The sequence below is a fragment of the Lithobates pipiens genome, unplaced genomic scaffold (genome assembly GCF_037356315.1).
Source record: "Lithobates pipiens isolate NorthernLeopardFrog02 unplaced genomic scaffold, aLitPip1_a1.2 Scaffold_25, whole genome shotgun sequence".
Classification (NCBI taxonomy): domain Eukaryota; kingdom Metazoa; phylum Chordata; class Amphibia; order Anura; family Ranidae; genus Lithobates; species Lithobates pipiens.
Window position 1 is genome coordinate 218,405,887 of NW_027507787.1, and position 18,486 is coordinate 218,424,372.

The window sequence follows — 18,486 nt, forward strand, 5'->3', positions numbered from 1 at the left end:
TGGCCACGTGATGAGGTCATTAAATACAGTGCAGAGCCAAAAACCCCGAGGGGGGTGAGGGGCCGCCTACAAACTGCATTAGAGGAGAGCACCACAGACTGCCAGAGCGAGGAGTAAGGCAAACGTTACACCTTATTCCTCATCCCCTAGAGGTAAAGTGGAACTTCACTCTCTCAATCAACATCGACATTTTTAATCCTCATGCTACTAGCATTAGTAAATAGATAGGAAAGGACATCTTATGTACTTGTTTTATTTAATTTTTTTACATTTCTTCTGTTCTTTCCTGGTTTCCAGGCCTAGGCAAACAATGTCATACATCCCAGGAGTCTTCAGGAGGGGAGGAGGAGTTTTGTTGGCTAAGCACACCCTCCCGCCCCCATGCCTGGGCTAAGGGTAGATGGATTCCAGAAAGTAATGCTACATGCCCTTACTCAAGATGGTCACAAAAATCCTAGAGGGTTCTTTTCAAAGTGTTTTCAAAGCAAAATAAAGCATGGAGACATGGATGAATGGGGGAGTTTGCTTTAAAAATGTAAAATGAATTAAATAGCGCTTTCGGTTTTTGGTGCTCTGATACATTGTAGTTCTACTTTAAGCTATTTCCATCAATGTGATAATCATCTTCTCTTTTTTTTCTTTTATTTATAGAAATAAAGCTGATGTTTGCTCTGTAAATATACAATTAGCTCCTGAAGAAGCGGACGTTCATCCGCGAAACATGTCAAGCGGTAGATTTACCAATGGCATGTGACAACTTAAACGTGTAATGCCCCGTACACACGATCGGAAATTCCGCCAGCAAAAGTCCGATGAGAGCTATTAGTCGGAAAATGTGACTATGTGTATGCTCCATTGGACTTTTGCTGGCAGAATTTCCGATCGTGTGTACGGGGCATTACACGTTTAAGTTGTCACATGTCATTGGTAAATCTATCGCTTGACATGTTTCGGCCAGCAAAAGATTGAGAGCAGGTTCTCAATTTTTTGCTCGGAAAAAGTTCTGAGCGGAAATTCCGATCGTCTGTACAAATTCTGACGCTTTGTTAATGGGGGAACTGGCTACTCGTTTGAGGTGGACTGGTGGTCATTAGGAATAATGGCATTTGAGCTACTCTGAAGCTGGGTAAGATTTCATTTTATATTTCATTAGAAATGTAAGTAACCTAAAGTTGGCCATACATGGGTCTTTTTTTTTTTCCTTCAACCAACATTTTGAATGAAAAAAATGACCTGATTCCCCTATCCACACACTCCTGTGGATGCAGGAATCCCCCTTGTCAATGTCTTCCAATGCCCCATACACACGATCAGAAATTCCGCCAGCAAAAGTCCGATGAGAGCTTTTGGTCGGAAAGTGCGACCGTGTGTATGCTCCATTGGACTTTTGCTGGCGGAATTTCGGCCAGCAAAAGATTGAGAGCAGGTTCTCAATTTTTCGGTCGGAAAAAGTTCCGATCGGAAATTCAGATCGTCTGTACAAATTCCGACGTGCAAAATTCCTACACATGCTCGGAAACAATTCGACGCATGCTCGGAAGCATTGAACTTCATTTTCTCTGCTCATCGTAGTGTTGTACGTCACCGCGTTCTTGACCTTCGAACGTTCAGAGAACTTTTGTGTGACCGTGTGTATGCAAGGCAAGCTTGAGCGCAATTACGTCGGAATTCTGTCAGAAAAACCATCAGAGCTTTTTCCGACCAAAATTCTGATCGTGTTTAGCCCTTTAGTGTCACTGCATCGCTGTATTTGGACTTTATAGAGCATTTTGAGTGCCCCATAGCGAAACATATAATTGTTTTTCATATGTATGTCTTTTTAACAAATTAATAATAATAATAATATAATAATAATAATATAATATATAACAAATTCTATTTTTTATAATTATGTTGTGTGTGTAAAGCCTTTGTACGGTGCCATAAAAAAAAATACCCTTCTTCCAAACATTTAGGACATAGGCAGGGGCGGACTGACAATTCATGGGGCTCCCAGGCAATAGGAGATTATGGGGCCCCCAGGCAATCAAAGATTATGGGGCCACACAATATACACACACAGTATACAATCACACAGTATACACATACATGTATACACAGACATGTTTCTATTGGCTGAGAAGGTACTGGAGAGGTGGGGCAGCTATAATCTCAGGATTTTTATATACTGTCCCTGGTTTAACTGAGGCTGGCAACCCTGATGGGGCCCCCTAGTGGCCCGGGGCCCTCAGGCAGTGCCCGAGTGGCCGAATGGTCAGTCCGCCCCTGGACGTAGGTACTTTTTAATGGTGTTATCTACTTGCCACATTTTCCATATTTACATCAAGCATTTAAAACGTATAGTGCAGAGTGGGGACCTCACTCTTCAGATGACCCTTTTTTGTGAATTTGGGAACACTTGGTATTTAAAAAAAAAAAAAAAAATCACAAAAAATACACTAGATTGCACACAGTTGTATGGCATTAATGGTTACACAATTTTTATTTTTTTTAGTCTCCTAATAAAGTCTTTTTGGTTCTGACCAGAGATATACTGTACATCAGGATAGATTCAGCATGCTGCAATTTATACACATTACTGAAGTTACAATGTCACCCTTATGTCCCGGCTTAGCTGTTTGCAGAAAAGCAGAACGCGCTGTTACCTTGCCAAAGCTTCCCTTGCCAATTGCCCGAAGAATCTGAAAATGATCCAAGTTCACTGCAAGGAGAAGAAAATCTGTATTAATAAACTGTAAACTTTTCTGGAATGGATTTCATGCCATAGCATTTCGTTCTCTAAGACTGTTACAAGCATTAATAGTTTACAGCATCTTAAACTATAGCAGTGCTTCTCAACCAATCAATGCAGACTTAAAACCCGTGCATTTTTTTTCCAACGGATGTTGGCGCAAACTTGTCTTGCATGCACACGGTCACAAAAATGTTGTCAGAAATTCCGAACGTCAAGAACGCGCTGACGTACAACCAGTGTTAATTTCATCGACTAAAACGACTAAAACATTTTAGTCGACTAAATTAATATTACTTTAGTCGACTAAAACTAAAATTTCGATTTCACTCCAGCAGTATATAAAGAGTTTGGAAATTGTAGAGAAATGTTAACTAATGCATTACAATTGAATTACACCTATTAGATTTTTAGATAACTAAAATGAGTTTTAGTCAACTAAACTGGCCTGGAGATTTAATCGACTAAATAAGACTAAAACTAAAACAATTGCAGAAGACTAAAATGGGGCTAAAACTAAAATGCCATTTTAGTCCTAAGACTAAGGCCCTGTACACACGGTCGGACTTTCCGACGAAAAATTCCGTCTGATTTTTCCCAACGGATTTTGGCCCAAACTTGTCTTGCATACACAAGGTCGCACAAAGTCGTTCTGAACGCAATGACGTAAAACGCATACGACGGGACTATAAAGAGCCAGTAGCCAATAGCTGTTATCTCGTAATTTTTTCTGAGCATGCGTGGCATTTTGTCCGTCGGAATAGTCTACACACGATCGGAATTTAAATGATTGAATTTTGTTGTCGGAAAATTTTAGATCCTGCTCTCAAACTTTGTGTGTCAGAAATTCCAACGGAAAAAGTCAGATGGAGCCCACACACGATAGGATTTCCCAATAACAAGATCCGATCACACATTTTCCATCGGAAAGTCCGACCGTGTGTACGGGGCATAAGACTAAAACTAAACTGAAATTTGACTTCAAAATTAACATTGGTCTGTAGTGCATGTTCATACCTCAATGCCATAATAAATAACATATTCAATTTTTCACTCCAGCAGTATATAAAGAGTTTGGAAATTGTAGAGAAATGTTAACTAACGCATTACAATTAAATTACACCTATTAGATTTTAGACTAAAATTAGTTTTAGTCAACTAAAATATACTGGAGATTTAGTCGACTAAATATGACTAAAACTAAAACAAATTGCAGAAGACTAAAATGGGACTAAAACTAAAATGCCATATATTTTTTTTTTTGTTTAATATTTGTTTATTGAACACAAAATAACAATAAAACGATACAATTAGAGCCCATTCACACAGGGGCAACTCCTGATCCGACTTCAGGTCGCCCCTAGTCGCCTCAGGTCGGACAACATTTAAAAAGCAATGTAAGTGAATGAGAGCCGTCTTAATGCACACTACTGAAGTCGCTCCGACTTCAGAAAAGGTTCCTGTACTACTTCTATCCGACTTGTAGGCGACCGGTACCCATTGATTTCAATGGAGATCGCCTCCAAGTCGGATCTCCGTCTATACGGAGGCGACTCTGACGGAATTATCAGCTCTGAAGGGGGAACTCCACGCCAAATTTCTGAAAAAAATTTGGCGTGGGTTCCCCCTCCGAGAGCATACCAGGCCCTTAGGTCTGGTATGGATTCCAAGGGGAACCCCCTACGCCGAAAAAACGGCGTGGGGGTCCCCCCCAGATCCACACCAGACCCTTATCCGAGCACGCTACCCGGCCGGCCAGGAAAGGGGGTGGGGACGAGCGGGCGCCCCCCCCCTCCTGAGCCGTACCAGGCCGCGTGCCCTCAACATGGGGGGGGTGCCTTGGGGGAGGGGGGGCGTGCGGCCCCCCCACCCCAAAGCACCTTGTCCCCATGTCGATGAGGACAAGGGCCTCTTCCCGACAACCCTGGCCATTGGTTGTCGGGGTCTGCGGGCGGGGGGCTTATCGGAATCCGGGAGCCCCCTTTAATAAGGGGGCCCCCGGATACCGGCCCCCCACCCTATGTGAATGAGTATGGGGTACAATGTACCCCTACCCATTCACCTGTGGAAAAAAAGTACAAAAAAAAAACACAACACAGGGAAAAAATATTTTATTGCACAGCTCCGGGGGTCTTCCGTCTTCGGGGGTCTTCTCGCCGGACTCCTCCGCTATCTTCTTGTAGCTCTTTTACTAGCGGAGGAGTCCGGCTTTCTTCCTCCCCGCCGCCGGCCTCTTCTCCCGACTTCGGGGGTCTTGTCCCCCTCTTCGGTTCTTCTGCCGGGCCACCGCGCCTTCTTATAGCTCTTTTGCAGGCGGTGGCCCGGTCTTCTGTCGTCGCCGCCGCCGCCGCCTTCCGTTCTTCTTCTTCTTCTTCTCCAGGAGATGTTGACACGACGCTCTCTCCGGCCGGAATGCCAGAGCCGCCCTGCGCTGCCACTTATATAGGGACAATGGGGCGGTGTCACATGGGTTGATGTCACATGGGTTGGTCACATGGGTTGATGTCACATGGTAAGTGGGCGGGGTCACCATGTGACATCAACCCATGTGACCAACCCATGTGACATCAACCCATGTGACACCGCCCCATTGTCCCTATATAAGTGGCAGCGCAGGGCGGCTCTGGCATTCCGGCCGGAGAGAGCGTCGTGTCAACATCTCCTGGAGAAGAAGAAGAAGAAGAACGGAAGGCGGCGGCGGCGGCGGCGGCGGCGGCGGCGGCGACGACAGAAGACCGGGCCACCGCCTGCAAAAGAGCTATAAGAAGGCGCGGTGGCCCGGCAGAAGAACCGAAGAGGGGGACAAGACCCCCGAAGTCGGGAGAAGAGGCCGGCGGCGGGGAGGAAGAAAGCCGGACTCCTCCGCTAGTAAAAGAGCTACAAGAAGATAGCGGAGGAGTCCGGCGAGAAGACCCCCGAAGACGGAAGACCCCCGGAGCTGTGCAATAAAATATTTTTTCCCTGTGTTGTGTTTTTTTTTTGTACTTTTTTTCCACAGGTGAATGGGTAGGGGTACATTGTACCCCATACTCATTCACATAGGGTGGGGGGCCGGTATCCGGGGGCCCCCTTATTAAAGGGGGCTCCCGGATTCCGATAAGCCCCCCGCCCGCAGACCCCGACAACCAACGGCCAGGGTTGTTGGGAAGAGGCCCTTGTCCTCATCGACATGGGGACAAGGTGCTTTGGGGTGGGGGAGCCGCACGCCCCCCCTCCCCCAAGGCACCCCCCCATGTTGAGGGCACGCGGCCTGGTACGGCTCAGGAGGGGGGGGGCCGCCCGCTCGTCCCCACCCCCTTTCCTGGCCGGCCGGGTAGCGTGCTCGGATAAGGGTCTGGTGTGGATCTGGGGGGGACCCCCACGCCGTTTTTTCGGCGTAGGGGGTTCCCCTTGGAATCCATACCAGACCTAAGGGCCTGGTATGCTCTCGGAGGGGGAACCCACGCCAAATTTTTTTCAGAAATTTGCCGTGGAGTTCCCCCTTAAGCTCATTCTCTGCTTGGCCTCGGCAAAAGTCGCCTGGCCTGGGGCGACTTGTAAGTCGTCCCAAGTCGGGCTTGAAGTCATCACAAGTCGTTTTGAAGTCGTCCCAAGTCGCGCTGTGATCTTAACTCAAGTCGTGTCCAAGTTGCCTGACTCAAGTCGCCTACAAGTCGTGTTGCCCCTGTGTGAATGGGCTCTAAGCAATCGAGTGGTAAGCACATATGCATACAAACATACATAGAATGTCAACTAAAATGCCATTTTAGTCCTAAGACTAATGCCCTGTACACACGGTCAGATTTTCTGACGACAAAATCCGTCAGATTTTTTCCAATGGATTTTGGCCCAAACTTGTCTTGCATACACACGGTCGCACAAAGTTGTCGGAAAATCTGATCGTTCTGAACGCGGTGACCTAAAACACGTACGACAGGACTATAAACAGGCTAGATTTATTCTGAGCATGTGTGGCACTTCCGTCCGTCTGAATTGTCTACACACGATCGGAAATTTAAATGATTGAATTTTGTTGTCGGAAAATTTTAGATCCAGCTCTCAAACTTTGTGTGTCGGAAATTCCAAGGGAAAAAGTCAGATGGAGCCCACACACGATCGGATTTTCCGACAACACGATCCGATCGCACATTTTCCGTCGGAAAGTCCGACCGTGTGTATGGGGCATAAGACTAAAACTAAATCGAGATTTGCTGCCAAAATTAACACTGAGTACAACACGTATGACGAGCCGAGAAAAATTAAGTTCAATAGCCAGTGCGGCTCTTCTGCTTGATTACAAGCATGCATGGAATTTTGTGCGTCGGAATTGTCTACACACGCACGGAATTTACGACAGTAAATGTCCGATGGAGCCCACATATGGTTGGAATTTCTGACAACAAGCTCACATCCAACATTTTTTGTCGGAAATTCCGATCGTGTGTACAGGGCATAAGAGTTGGTATTGCATGGTACACTGACAACAATTAAATAAATGATAGACTTTTGTAGATTTGTTATCCTCAAATGTATTTCAAGGTGCACACCAGTCAAAATGCAAACTTAAAAGCACAGCCAACCTACTCACAGCAGTGGCGTATCCTCCATTGGTGCAATGTGTGCCAGGCACATGGGCCCCAAGGGTGCTGGGGCCAAGGTCATCCAGTACCCAGGGCAAAGATGCCAAACTGTGCCCCCCCCCCCTTCCCTCAGGGCTAGGGTCGGGTCGCCTCCATCCCTGAAATAAACCATTGTGCCCAGGGCAGCCACCCCTCCTGCCCGCCTCTTGTCCCGGCCCTGGTGATGGGGCCCACTCTCCTACACTGCACATGATGGGGATTAACAAGTCTGTACGCAGATGCAGCCACACCTATCACTTATGATTGCTCCTATTGGGGTTCCCTCTCTCCCACACTGGTCCATCCTCCATCTACGCATGGCTAGTGACTCAGGTGGCCATGGTACATACATAGTTACATAGTAGGTGAGATTGAAAAAAGACCATCAAGTCCAACCTATGTGTGTGATTATATGTCAGTATTACATTGTATATCCCTGTATGTTGCGGGCGTTCAGGTGCTTATCTAATAGTTTCTTGAAACTATTGATGCCCCCCGCTGAGACCACCGCCTGTGGATGGGAATTCCACATCCTTGCCGCTCTTACAGTAAAAAATCCTCTATGTAGTTGAAGGTTAAACCTCTTTTCTTCTAATTTTAATGAGTGGCCACGTGTCTTGTTAAACTCTCTTCCACAAAAAAGTTTTATCCCTATTGTGGGGTCACCAGTATGCTATTTGTAAATTGAAATCATATCCCCTCTCAAGCGTCTCTTCTCCAGAGAGAGAATAAGTTCAGTGCTCGCAACCTTTCCTCATAACTAATATCCTCCAGACCCTTTATTAGCTTTGTTGCCCTTCTTTGTACTCGCTCCATTTCCAGTACATCCTTCCTGAGGACTGGTGCCCAGAACTAAACAGCATACTCCAGGTGCGGCCGGACCAGAGTCTTGTAGAGCGGGAGAATTATACTTTTATCTCTGGACTTAATCCCTTTTAATGCCTGCCAATATTCTGTTTGCTTTGCTAGCAGCAGCTTGGCATTGCATGCCATTGCTGAGCCCATCATCTACTAGGACCCCCAGGTCCTTTTCCATCCTGGATTCCCCCAGAGGTTCTCCCCCCAGTGTATAGATTGCGTTCAGTTTAGCACCCAAATGCATTATTTTACATTTTTCTACATTGAACTTCATTTGCCATGTAGTTGCCACCCCATTAATTTGTTCAGATCTTCTTTCAAGGTTTCCACATCCTGCGGAGAAGTTATTGCCCTGCTTAGCTTAGTGTCATCCGCAAATACAGAGATTGAACTGTTTATGAACAAATTAAATAGGATTGGTCCGAGAAAAGAACCCTGGGGGACCCCACTACCCACCCCTGACCATTCCGAGTACTCCCTATTTATCACCACCCTCTGAACTCGCCTTTGTAGCCAGTTTTCAATCCATGTACTCACCCTATGGGCCATGCCAACGGACCGTATTTTGTACAGTAAACGTTTATGGGGAACTGTGTCAAATGCTTTTGCAAAACCCAGATACACCACACATACATGCCATGCTCGAGGTGCCATTGCCTTGTCACCAAGGCAATGGCAACTTGAGCTCAACATTTATTTGGGAAAGGGGGGGGGGCATGGTTTTCCTCCTTCATTTGTATGGGGTTCCCCATAAAATCCTTATCAGACCTGTATAGAATTTAGGGGGACCTCATGACATTTTTTCCTATCTTTTTTTAGTTTTGCTTGGGGTCTACCTTAAAATTCATATCAGATCTGAAGGACCTCGTATGAATTATGGAGGGAACATTGTTGCACTGTTTTTTAATTATTTACTTTTAACTATTCCTGGCCAGCAAACGAATGAGGCTGGGCGACGTCACTCATTGCTGAAAGCCGCTACTATATATGAAGTTTGACTCCTACCGAACGAGCTAAAAGCCCGGAGTTTGAACAAATGCCCAAACAAGCAAAATTCATAACCAACTTGTGTTCAGACCAAACCAAGGGCATTCCTGGTTATAATGAACCAGACCCTCCCATTCAGGAATCAGTCTTGAAAGGACATAGTGGAACAAACAACTTTTTTTCAGAGCAGAGAAAGGTAGGATTCGGATACAAAGTTTCTCAAAATAATTACATTGTAAATATATCATGCAGTGTGGATTGTTTTTGTTTTTATATTGTATCACAGCCCCATAGGGACTGCAGATGTACTGGATTCCCCACTCCTGCACAGCCAGGCACACCACATTTTCACAAGCACCCACAGTCAGAGAACAGTCCGTGATTTTGTTTTTTCTTATTTATTAAAGGGTTAATAACTTGGATAGGGATGGGAGGACATGGGATGCCCACTTGACGTCATCAAAACTTCAGGACATCTTTGTATACCCACTTCCCAACCGGCGCACGCCGATGTACGTTGGCAGAATGGCACGGGCAGGCAAATGGGCGTACCTGCACGTCCCTTTAAATTTGCTGCTCTGCCATCGTGAGCGCGCCGCCAGCAGGACCCCCGTGAGTCCGGTCGCGGGTCCCGCAGACTCGATCGCTGCGGGCATACCCGCGATTGTCTCACAGGGCGGCTGAACTAGGAGATGCCATTGTAAACAGCATCTCCCAGTTCTGCCTAACAACAAGTGATGCTGATCTCTGCTCCATGTGATTGGAGCAGAGATCAGTGTTCACTAAAAGAAAGCCCAGCCCCCAACAGTTAGTAACACGCCCCTAGGAACACTTAACCCCTACACTGCCTCCTACTGGTTAACCCCTTCACTGCCAGTGTCATTTACACAGGAATCACTGCATTTGTATAGCAGTGCATGCTGTATAAATGACAATTGTCCCAAAAATGTGTCAAAAAATGTCTGCTATGTCTGCCATAATGTTGCAGTCACAATAAAAATCGCTGATCGCCGCCATTACTAGTAAAAAAAAATTATTAATAAAAATACCATAAAACCCTATTTTGTAAACGCTATAACTTTGTGCAAACCAATCAATAATCGCTTATTGCGTTTTTCTTTACCAAAAATATGTAGAAGAATACGTATCGGCCTAAACTGAGGGAAAAAAACTTTTTTTATATATATTTTTGGGGGATATTTATTATAACAAAAAGTAAAAAATAATGTGTTTTTTTCAAAATTGTGGCTCTATTTTTGTTTATAGCGCAAAAAATAAAAACCGCAGAGGTGATCAAATACCACCAAAAGAAAGCTCTATTTGTGGGAAAAAAAGGACGTCAATTTTGTTTGGGAGCCACGTTGCATGACCGCGCAATTTTCAGTTAAAGCGACGCAGTGCCGAATCGCAAAAAGTGCTCTGGTCTTAAGCCAGCAAAATGGTCCGGGGCTGAAGTGGATATACAGTCTATATACAGTCTCCATCACTTGCCTCCTGCACACACTTGCTTCAGCTGAATCACTGTATAATAATCTGGCAGGCTCCCAGTCAGATTTTAGCAATAGCCCTTTACAGGGAGGAACTCAGAGCCCCTTGTTGTGTAGCAAAAATGTAGTGAAACAGCTTGTACCTTCTCCTCTGTGGCCACTGATTTCAGCACCACTTCTTAAAGCACTGCCAACCCACCTGGCTGCAGCTGCCCCTTGCACCAGGCTAACTCTCACATCAGCCCTTCCGACTGACTCTTCACCAGCCCACCTGACTGACTCTTATGCCACGTACACACGAATGTCCAATAGAGAAAAATTCTGACGGGAGCTTTTCATCGTATATTCCAATCGTGTGTACACCCCATCTGACTTTTTACATGGAAAATTCTGACAGACCTAGAAATAGGTCTAAATATTTCCAACGGAACCAATTCCTATGGGGAAAACCGCTCGCCTGTCTGCTGTTCTGATGGAACAATAACGACGCATGCTCTGAAGCTTCAGAGTTTATTCTGACGGGAAAATCGGTCGTGTGTACAGGGCGTAAGGAATGAAGACTTAAGCACACCGCTACATGGGACAGTTTCCCTCCTTGTTAGTTCCCCAACGGTGTTGCTATTCATTCTGTCCTCTCTTACTCCAGTGCCTCCAGGAAAGCTTCCTCCTGTGTGTTTTAGAAGGCTCCTTCCAGCCCTGGCCCAAGACAGGAACCCCCCCCCCCCCTCCAGACTAGGGGGCACCACCAAAGACCACCAACAACCTCCTCAACGCTGTATCTTCATCTTCCACCTCACTCCTCTTGCTGGTGTGACCCATGTCTATTTATGGAGTGGTCTCAGCCCCCTGCCGGCCTACCACTAAGGATTGGCAGCTCCTCCTAACATTAACCCACTAATTCTAGAATATTCTCCAACCTTTTAGACCAGGGGGAGGCACCAAAGGTCTGCCAGGAAGAGTCATCCAGCCTTGAACCTTACTGAACTCTGACCCCAAGGGCTCAGACTTAGCTCTGAGCCAAACTATATTTTACTTTCTCTAAATTCTAACACACCCTGTACTAACTTCTAGCGCACACCAGAGGGTGCTAATTTTTTTTTAACAAAAAGGAAGTTACAAGAATTCCACTAGGCACTATGCACAATCCCTAAAGCCCCATACACACTATTCGATTTTCTGCAGGTTTTTGTCTTCAGATTTACCAAAACCTTATATTATGAGGTCAAATCTTAAGAGTTTCAATTTGTAGGCAATCAGGCAGGCCCTTGCACTACATGGTATTGGTAAAACTGAAGACAAAAATCTGCAGAAAATCAAATAGTGTGTATGGGGTCTAACTCCCACCACAGACACACGATGTCCGCCGGGCACCCGCGATCGCTCCTGACAGAGCCAAAATGGGGATCTGTGCGTTTTAACACACAAATCCTGGTTCCGTCAGGGGAGTAGAGACAGATTGTGTGTTCCTAGTGTTTAGGAACAGCGATCGGTCTCCTCCCCCAGTCAGTCCCACTCCCTCTACAGTTAGAAACACCTCCCAGGGAACACATTTAACCCCTTGATTGCCCCCTAGCAATTAACCCCTTCACTGCTAGTGTCGTTTACACAGTAATCAGTGCATCTTTATAGCACTGATCGCTGTATAAATTACAATGGTCCCAAAATAGTGTAAAAAGTGTCTGATCTGTCCGCCATAATGTCGCAGTCATGATAAAAATCGCAGATCACTATCATTACTAATAAAAAAAAAAAAATGCCATAAAACTATCCCCTATTTTGTAGATGCTATAACGCTTATTGTGATTTTATTTTTTTCTTACCAAAAATATGTAGTAGAATACATATCTATTTATTATAGCAAAATGTAAAAAAAAATGCTTTTTTTTCCAAAAATATTGCTCTTTTTTGTTTATAGCGTAAAAAATAAATATCACAGAGGTGATCAAATACCACCAAAAGAAAGCTCTATTTTTGGGGGAAAATGGAGGTCAATTTTGTTTTGGTGTAAGGTCGCATGACCGCACAATTGTGTTAAATGGAGTCAGTGCCGAATCGCAAAAAGTGCTCTGGTCAGGAAGGGGGGTAAAATCTTCTGGGGCTGAAGCGGTTAAAGTAAAGCTTTTCATTAAATATTAAAGGAAAGAGGAAAGGAAAAAAAAAAGAATTCCCAATCTGCCAATGATCTTTTGAAAATATGCCCATTACACAAAGTAAATATAAATATATAAAAATATATATAAAATATAAAAAATATATAAATTTTTTTTATATATATATATATATATATATATATATATATATATATATTTATTTATTTATTTTATTTATTTTATTTATTTTTTTGTTATCCAATAAAAAACAAAAGGTTGTTCTGTATTATCTTGTAAATTCTGAAGCGTCACTTATTTTGGAATGTTGTCATAGAAAATATGTGTCTGTATATACTGGTTTAGAAATATTTCTAATTGACTAAAATGCTAATTTTATACTGTAATCGGGAATGTCAGATGACCATATATATATATATTCCATGGGGAAGCTATGAAAAAGGATTTGCAAGTCTTCATCTCTGCAAACACGGAACACTATACCATCATCCATTCTATGGCTTCTTCCAACATTTCCTACAGCAGAAACCATTGTTTAGAGAGAAAGGATCTGACATCTTTGTTCTCAAACTCTAGGGACCCCTTTACAGTTCAATGCCTGTTACCAGAGCCAGATACAGCCATGATATTAAGCAGACACTATACATAAAAGCTGGTAGCTTAACCCTTTATTTTAGTTTTAATAAAAGATCCAGTAGCACTGGATAAATCATGCTGCAAAGGTTGTCCTTGTCCCATCCGTTTCCCAGTCTGAGTGCTACTGTCAGCGGATTACAGGAAGCTGAAATTAATCAAAATAAATCTTTTTTCATTGCCACTTGCATTTAAAATACATTTAATTTTCATAAAATATAAAACTGCATTGATTGGCTTTTGTAAATATCTGCTTGGAGTTCAGCATTAAATTACGTACTTAGCTATTTATTAACCACTTCAATACCGGGCACTTATACACCTTCCTGCCCAGACCAATGTTCAGCTTTCAGCGCTGTCACACCTTGAATGATAATTGCGTGGTCATGCGACGCTGTACCCAAACAAAACTTTTATAATTTTTCCCCCACAAATAGAGCTTTATTTCAGTGGTATTTGATCACCTCTGTGGTTTTTACTTTTTGCGCTACAAAGAAAACAAGACTGAACATTTTTAAGAAAAAAAAACGTTTTTTTCTCATTTCTATTACAAAACTTTGTAAATTTGTTTTCTCCTTCGCTGATGGGCACTAGAGTTGCCACCTCATCCCTTTAAACCCAAACACATATGAATTACACAGGTCCTGAGGCTAATTGAATGCAGATAAGGCACTAAGTGAGTTTAATTACCACCTTAATCAGCCACAGAACCTGTGTAATTCATATGTGTTTGGGTTTAAAGGGATGAGGTGGCAACCATAAAGGGCACTGATGAGGGTGCACTGATGGACACCGATGAGGTAGTTCTGATTGCACTGATGAGGTGGTACTTATATGCAGCATTGATAGGTGGCACTGATGGGCACTCATAGGCGGCACTGATGGCTACTCGTAGGTGGCACTGATGGGCAGTCATAGTTGACACTAGATGGCACGTATAGGCGGCACAGATGGGCACTGGTGGGCAGCACTGATCAGAGGCGCTGGCAGGCATCCCTGATGGGCACAGTGCTCTCCTTAGTGGCAATGATTGCCATCCCTGGTGAGCTCTAGTGGACTTAGCTGGTGGTCATGGGTGGGCATCCTTGGTGGCCATGGATGGGTATCCCTGGTGGTCCTGGGTGGGCATCTTTAGGGGGGCTGCACTGATAACCGGAGCAGACCCCCCCTGTCAGGAGAGGAGCCGATTGGCTCTCCTCTACTCACGTCTGTCAGGTGCGAGTGGAGGACTAGCCAATACACAGCTTTTCCTGTTTACACTGTGATCAGCTGTGATTGGACACAGCTGATCACGTGGTAAAAGTCCTCCGTCAGAAGCTCTTTACCTTGATCAGAGATGCGGTGTGTCACACTGACACACCACACCACGGATCGCCAGGATGCGCGCCCTTGCATGCGGGCAATCACGGCTCATCCTGCTGGATGTCATATGACACCCAGTCAGGATAATGAAACCACTTCCTGGCCGTCATTTTGCTATATGGCAGGCGGGAAGTGATTAAAGGCAATAAAAATCTTCCATCCTGCACTATGTTTTTCACCTCCATGAGATGTGCATTGTTCCTGTAGTTTCATGGTATTATTTGCTGCCCCGTAGGTAAAGCCTATAGTAGAGTAAATCTTCACATTCCTATGTCAGAAGTTTCTGTTCAAACATGAGGCATGCCACTGCACAGGTTAATGCGTGACCTCTGTCTATAGTCTAAGAACTGGCATCTCCCATAAAGAAACCACAGTGTCAGGATCTGGTTCACCTGCTAGTGGTTCTGGGTTTCTCAGGGCAGGTTGCAGTTCCAGTGTCCACCAGCAGGTGTCTCACAGCAGCCAGCAGTCTCCAGTAATCAGTCTCCACCTGATGTTGGTTGCTGGGAGGGTATATAGGTCCTCCTTTGCTATTGCACTGCACATCATTGTTTTGCTTTGGCTTGCCAGTAATCCTGATCCTAATCCCGTCCTGTACCTGGTACCCTGTATACTGCTGCTCTGTACCTGCTCCCCTTCGTTTTGGTTCCCCTTCCTATGTGCTCCCTCCACCTTCAGTTGACCCTGCTTCTCTCTGTTCCCAATGTTAGTTGTATTGTATATAGTTAGATGTTAGGTTAGGCTTATGTTTGTTAGGTTTATTGCTCACAAGTTCTTTTTTTTTCTGGGTTTTTTGGTTCACTTATATTTTCACGTTTGCTGTGTATTTTGCGTGCTGGTGTTTGAATGTGTTTGTTTCACTGTCAATGAACTTGTTTTAACCACTTCACCCCCGGAAGGATTTACCCACTTCCTGACCAGGCCATTATTGGCGATATAGCACTGTGTCGATTTAACTGACAATTGCGCGGTTGTTGCGATGTTGTACCCAAACAAAATTGACGTCATATTTTTTTTACCACAAATAGAGCTTTTTGGTGGTATTTGATCACCTCTGCTGTTTTTATGTTTTGCGCTATAAACAAAAAAAGAGCGACTATTTAAAAAAAAAAAAAAAACAATATTTTTTAACTTTTCACCATAATAAATATCCCCAAAAAAAATTTCTTCATCAGTTTAGGCCAATATGTATTCTTCTACATATTTTTTGTAAAAAAAAAATTCCAATAAGCGTATATTGATTGGTTTGCACAAAAGTTATAGCATCTACAAAATAGGGGATATATTAATGGAGTTTTTATATAATTATTTTTTTTACTAGTAATGCCGGTGATCAGCAATTGTTAGCGGGACTGCAACATTGCGGCAGACAGTTCAGCCACTTTTGATACTTTTTTGGGACCACTGACAGCGATCAAAGCTAAAAATAGCCACTGATTACTGTCTAAATGTCACTTACAGGGAAGGGTTTAACACTAGGGGGCGATCAAGGGGTTAAGTGTGTCCTAGGGAGGTGTTTCTAACTGTGTTGGGAGGGGGCTGATAGGGAGTAGAGAGAGATGCTGTTCCTGATAACTAGGAACAGCAGATTTCTCTCTACTTCCCTGACAGAACGGGGATATGTCTGTTTACATTGACAGATCCCCGTTCTGGCTGTCTGAGGAGCGATCACAGGTCTCCGGTAGGGATGGGCTTGAGTTCGACTCGAACATCAGATGTTCGCCTGTTCACCGAATAGCGAACAATTTGGGGTGTTCGCGGCAAATTCGAAAGCCGCAAAACACCTTTTAAAGTCTATGGGAGAAATTAACAAAAGTGCTAATTTTAAAGGCTTATATGCATGATATTGTCATAAAAAGTGTTTGGGGACCCAGGGGACATGTATCAATGCAAAAAAACATTTTAAAAACTGCCTTTTTTTGGGGGGGGAGTGATTTTAATAATGCTTAAAGTGAAACAATAAAAGTGAAATATTCCTTTAAATTTTGTACCTGGGGGGTGTCTGTCTATAGTCTATAGCGCATGTTTCCCGTGTTTAGAACAGTCCGAGAGCAAAATTACATTTCTAAATGAAAAAAAGTCATTTAAAAGTACTTGCGGCTATAATGAATTGTCGATCCCGGCAATACACATAAAAGTAATTGAAAAAAATGGAATGGGATTCCCCCACAGTCCATTACCAGACCCTTTGAGGGGAACCCCCGAACCAAAATTGAAAAAAAAATTGCGTGGGGGTCCCCCCAAATTCCATACCAGGCCCTTCAGGTCTGGTATGGATATTAAGGGGAACCTCGCGCCAAAATGTAAAAAAAATGGCGTGGGGGGCCCCCCTCAAAATCCTGGTATGGATTTTAAGGGGAACCCCACATCAATATTTCTTAAAAAAATGGCGTGGGGGTCCCCCCAAAAATCCATACCAGACCCTTATCCGATCACCTAACCTGCCAGGCCGCAGGAAAAGAGGGGGGACGAGAGAGTGCCCCCCCTCCTGAACCATACCAGGCCACATGCCCTTAACATAGGGAGGGTGCTTTGGGGTAGCCCCTCAAAGCACCTTGTCCCCATGTTGATAGGGACAAGGGCCTCATCCCCACAACCCTTGCCCGGTGGTTGTGGGGGACGGTTTTTCCACACCAATTTCCATGTAGAGGTTGGGTCCAGTCATGGAACAGAGTTGTAAGTTACTGACCTGTTACCAATTCTTGGGAAAATTATTTTTTCAGAAGGGCACTATTAATAATTGATATTTATTTACAGTATATTATCCTATTACACTCCTGATCAGTGGCTGTAACGCCATGAAACGCATTGAGTGCTACTTAATACCAAGACACATCTGGTTTTATTATGTGTATATGCATATATTTTCCATGTATCCATTTTACTATTTGTGTCTATCATGTCAAATCAATAATTGTATCGTATGCTATGAGCAGTATAATTCCAGTGTAAGCCATGTGACTACCAAATTATTTGATAAAATGCTTCTTTTAAGAGTTTTGAATGAATTTTAGATTGTAATAAATAAATTAATTGATATATATATAGATATATATATCTATATATATATCTATATAAAGGGCTTTTTTTCAGCAGGAACTTGGGGGAACGCAATTCCTGCACCTCCAGAACTGAATGGTAAGGGATGCTGGGGTGTGCTGGAGAGTCTATAGATGCTGGCTATTGAGGAATCTATTGATCTATTGTTGCTGGATGGAATCTATTTTTGTGGAGGAATAAGGTCTACTGTTGCTGGTCAGGACTTCTGTTGCTCGTGAGGGATCTATTGTTGCTGGGTGTGGGTCTTATGTTGTAGGGGGGTCAATCATTTCTGGGAGGAATTTACCGTTGAGGGAGGGGTCTTTGTAGCTGGCAGCTGGAGGGTCTATTGATGCTGGCTGTTGGGGAAACTATTGTTGCTGGATGGAATCTATTATTTTTTTCAGGGGGATCTATTTTTGCTGGGGGTGGGTCTTATGTTGCAGGGGGGAGGTCAATCATTGCTGGGTGGGATCTACTATTTAGAGAGGGGGTCTAATGTTGCTGGCTGCTGCTTAAGGGTCAATTAATGCTGGCTGTTGGGTATGTATTGGTGCTGGAGGGGGATCTATTGACGCCGGGCTGTCTATTGTTGCTAGATCTATTTTATTGCCTTTCTTGTTATCATTAACAAACTCCATATAAAATACTTGGTTCTGTATTCTCTAAAAGGGGCAGTACAG

The 18,486-nt window shown here is 44.0% G+C and overlaps 1 protein-coding gene across 1 annotated transcript in view; it reads right to left on the reverse strand.

Moving 5' to 3' along the window:
• Window positions 1-18,486, reverse strand: part of STK32C (serine/threonine kinase 32C) — a 407,759-nt gene that overhangs the window by 204,974 nt on the left and 184,299 nt on the right. The window contains exon 2 of the mRNA XM_077455557.1: window positions 2,646-2,701. Within this exon, the coding sequence (XP_077311683.1) occupies window positions 2,646-2,701 (56 nt within the window). The remainder of the gene's footprint in view (window positions 1-2,645; window positions 2,702-18,486) is intronic.